At 48.5% G+C, this 4,526-nt stretch overlaps 1 protein-coding gene across 1 annotated transcript; it reads right to left on the reverse strand.

Annotated features, from left to right (window-relative positions):
• Nucleotides 1–290: 290 nt before the first annotated feature.
• LOC115416244 (vesicular, overexpressed in cancer, prosurvival protein 1) lies at nucleotides 291–4,247 on the reverse strand. Its single transcript, XM_030129991.1, has 5 exons — nucleotides 3,976–4,247; nucleotides 2,149–2,207; nucleotides 1,372–1,449; nucleotides 810–943; nucleotides 291–690 (listed from the first exon to the last, which is right to left on the reverse strand). The coding sequence occupies exons 1-5, from the start codon at nucleotides 4,024–4,026 to the stop codon at nucleotides 488–490; spliced, it is 525 nt and encodes a 174-aa protein (XP_029985851.1). The 5' UTR covers nucleotides 4,027–4,247; the 3' UTR covers nucleotides 291–487.
• Between the last annotated feature and the right edge of the window lie 279 nt (nucleotides 4,248–4,526).

Here is a 4,526-nt window from a genome sequence, read left to right on the forward strand (position 1 = left end):
GTTCTGCTGTGGTTCAGCTGTGGTTCTGCTTCTGTGGTTCTGCCTCTGTGGTTCAGCTGTGGTTCTGCCTCTGTGGTTCTGCCTCTGTGGTTCTGCCTCTGTGGTTCAGCTGTGGTTCTGCCTCTGTGGTTCAGCTGTGGTTCTGCTGTGGTTCTGCCTCTGTGGTTCTGCCTCTGTTGCTCTGCCTCTGTGGTTCAGCTGTGGTTCTGCCTCTGTGGTTCTGCCTCTGTGGTTCAGCTGTGGTTCTGCCTCTGTGGTTCAGCTGTGGTTCTGCCTCTGTGGTTCTGCCTCTGTGGTTCAGCTGTGGTTCTGCTGTGGTTCTGCCTCTGTGGTTCTGCCTCTGTGGTTCTGCTGTGGTTCTGCCTCTGTGGTTCTGCTGGGGTTCTGCCTCTGTGGTTCTGCCTCTGTGGTTCTTTTTCACTCAACACCATGTTTATCATCCTTGGTCCATAAAGTCCAGGTCCGTTCGTCCTTTCTGTGGTGGACGTTACTTCTTGTCGCTGTTGTGGAATATTTGTTCGTAGGGCGGTGGTGGGTGGTTGCAGTAGGACGGAGGCGGAGGGTAGGAGCTCATCATCATGTGGGCGGAGCCAGGCTGGGCCGGGTAGGCGGGGTGGATCATGGGAACCCCCGGGTCCCCGGTCATCCCATTGACCCCAAAGCCCACCATACTGCCAGGCTGCTGCGAAACTGGACAGAAGAAGGAAAGACGGAGTTAAGGAGTTGAAGGACGGGGTTAAGGTTAGTCCACAGGTTAGGGGGTAAGTTTTAGGGTTAGGGTTAGCTGGAACTGGAGTTGTGTTTTGTACCTGGGGAGGTGACGGGGTGTCTGGTGAAGGACACGTTGAAGGCCGGTTCTTCTCTCAGGGGGGACGGGTACATCCTTCTACGGATGAAGAAGCCGGCGCCGCAGCAGAACAACACACCCATCATCAGCAGAACCCTGGACGGGAACACCAAGACCAGGATGAGGGGTCCAACAGAGACCATCTACTGACCCCCCACAGACCCCTTACAGACCCTGGACAGACCTCATACAGACCTTAAATCCACCTCTGGATCTGGAGTCATGAAACCATGTTCTTTGACTGCCTTCAGTTTGAAACAAACATATGTAGGTCCCAGCTGGAGAACCTGTGGTCCCAGTTGAACCTGTGATCTGAACAGTAGACGGTCCTGGTCTGTAAAGGGTCACCACCACCCCCTGGTGGTTAGGATTAGGGCCTCCCTAAGGTAGGTCTGAGGTATGGGTTAGGGTTAGTGTTAAGGCTGCTGCTGAACAAACCCCGGCAGCCCTAACCCTAACCCTAACCCTAACCCTACCAGTCCTCTGAAACCCCCTGAACCACTGAAGGACAGAAGAACACTCACCAGAAGTACCACAGTCTCTGGATGGACAGGGCCCGAACACAGCAACGAGTCCCACAGCAGTCCTCATAGGAACGACATCTGCAACCAAAGACGGCAACTACTGTTAGGCAACCAAACACACGGACAACTGCAACCAAACACACGGACAACTGCAACCAAACATACCGACAACTGCAACCACACGGACAACTGCAACCAAACATACCGACAACTGCAACCAAACACACCGACAACTGCAACCAAACACACCGACAACTGCAACAAAACATACCGACAACTGCAACAAAACATACCGACAACTGCAACCAAACACACCGACAACTGCAACCAAACATACCGACAACTGCAACCAAACACACGGACAACTGCAACCAAACATACCGACAACTGCAACCAAACATACCGACAACTGCAACCAAACACACGGACAACTGCAACCAAACATACCGACAACTGCAACAAAACATACCGACAACTGCAACCAAACACACCGACAACTGCAACCAAACACACCAACAACTGCAACCAAGCACAATGACAACTGCAACCAAGCACAATGACAACTGCAACCAAACACACAGACAACTGCAACCAAACACAATGACAACTGCACGGTCACTCATTCAGTCCAGGTTGACATCCACATTGGTTCCACACGTTGCCTCCAGTTCTTTTTCCAAATCCCAAACCCACGTGATCACATGTTCCAGGTGTTGCCTTTAGTTTCCAGTGGGTCCTGGCTTTAATCAGACACATGAATGAAACAGTGATACTCACATAAAGTAGATGGGGTATCCACCCTCGAAATACCAGCAGTACTTCTTAGCATCGACACACTGGAACACAAGAAGAGAGAGTTAGCTGGGTAAGGGTTAACTGGGTTAGGGTTAGCTGGGTTAGAGTTAGCCGGGTTAACTGGGTTAGGGTTAGCCGGGTTAGGGTTAGCCAGGTTAGGGTTAACCGGGTTAGGGTTAGCTGGGTTAGGGTTAGCCGGGTTAGGGTTAACTGGGTTAGGGTTAATTGGGTTAGGGTTAGCCGGGTTAGGGTTAACTGGGTTAGGGTTAGCCGGATTAGGGTTAGCTGGGTTAGCCGGGTTAGGGTTAATTGGGTTAGGGTTAGCCGGGTTAGGGTTAACTGGGTTAGGGTTAGCCGGATTAGGGTTAACTGGGTTAGGGTCAGATGGGTTAGGGTTAACTGGGTTAGGGTTAGCCGGGTTAGGGTTAGCCGGATTATGGTTAATTGGGTTAGGGTCAGCTGGGTTAGGGTTAGCCGGGTCAGGGTTAACTGGGTTAGGGTTAGCCGTGTTAGGGTTAACTTGCTTAGGGTTAGCTGGGTTAGGGTTAGCCGGGTTAAGGTTAACTGGGTTAGGGTTAGCCGGGTTAGGGTTAACTGGGTTAGGGTTAACTGGTTAGGGTTAGCCGGGTTAAGGTTAACTGGGTTAGGGTTAGCTGGGTTAGGGTTAACTGGGTTAGGGTTAGCCGGGTTAGGGTTAACTGGGTTAGGGTTAGCCGGGTTAGGGTTAACTGGGTTAGAGAGGGCCCTCAATGAACAAGAGTACCCTGAATGAACCAACATGCCATGTACCTGTACTGTATACCTGTACTGTATACTGTGTACCTGTACTGTGTACTGTATACCTGTACTGTATACTGTGTACCTGTACTGTGAACTGTATACCTGTACTGTGTACTGTATACCTGTACTGTATACAGTGTACCTCTACTGTATACAGTGTACCTGTACTGTATACCTGTTCTGTGTACCTGTACTGTATACTGTGTACTGTGTACCTGTACTGTATACTGTGTACCTGTACTGTGTACCTGTACTACAAAAACTGAATCTGATCTTCAAACACAAACAAATACAGGCTGAATATGATTGAAATACTACCTTAAAATTATTTAAATACTACATTAAAGTGATTTAACTACTACAATAACATGGTTTAAATACTACAAAATTATTTAAATACTACAATAAAATGATTTAAATACTACAAGTAAATGAATTAAAAACTACAATGTGTTTTAACTACTATAATAAAATGATTTAAATACTACAATAACATGGTTTCAATAGTACCATAAAATGTTTTAATACTACCATAAAATGATTCATATATTACATTAAAATGATTTGAATACTACATTTAAATGATGTAAATACTACAATAAAAATATTTAAATACTACAATAAAATTATTTAAATACTACATTAATATTTATATTGTTTCACTGCTGATACTGTTTTGGTTCCGCTCTTCCGGTCCTAAATGACACATTGGTCTTTTCCAGTCGTTTGTGGTCGGTTCCAGTCGTTTGTGGTCGGTTCTGGTCGGTCTCCTTGTAGCCGAACTTAAGAACACACCTTTGGACTTCTACAGAACCGCTCCTGTTTCCGGTCCGGTTCGTGAGGGTTTCATATCCCGCTCTAGAACCTTAAATGTCGGTAGTTTCCGGTGGAGTTCGGCCACCACCGGGGTTCCATCCCAGACCGACACGGTGTACATGTTCCGACAGAAGGACCAGGACCCCCCCACCTCACCCCCCGTTCATCTGCGGATACTGTCGGTTAATAAATGACCGTTAAACCGGGTCTCACCTCCAGGAACAGACCGAACATCAGCGCCACATCGACCCGTGGATCCCTCATGTCTGCGGGCGGACGGACGAGCCCAGCTCCGTGGGAGGAGGACACACGGTGGAGGGGGGGCTCCGGAGCCGCTATGTGGGCTTCATTCCGCCGACAACAAACGCTCAGACTCGGGCCCCGACACGGAGCCCCGCGGAGGACAACACGGACGGAAGAAGGCCCAGGCGACGGTGACGGTCAACCGGTCCACGGAGGAGGAACAACGGCAACAACGGCATGACGGGAGGGGGACAACGGCATGACGACAGCATGACGACAGCCGCATCAGCCGGAGGAGACGGAGGAGGCCCCGCCCTGAACCCCCCCCCCCCCCCCCACACACACACACACACACACACACACACACACTGAACACCATAAATAATATAGAAATACATTCACATATACATACTAGTACAAAATGTATAAATACATAAAAATACTAGTACAAGTATATAAATACATATATACTTACTAAATATAAAAATATATTACATATATACATATGTACTTGTATATAC

The sequence above is a fragment of the Sphaeramia orbicularis genome, unplaced genomic scaffold (assembly GCF_902148855.1).
Source record: "Sphaeramia orbicularis unplaced genomic scaffold, fSphaOr1.1, whole genome shotgun sequence".
Lineage (NCBI taxonomy): Eukaryota > Metazoa > Chordata > Actinopteri > Kurtiformes > Apogonidae > Sphaeramia > Sphaeramia orbicularis.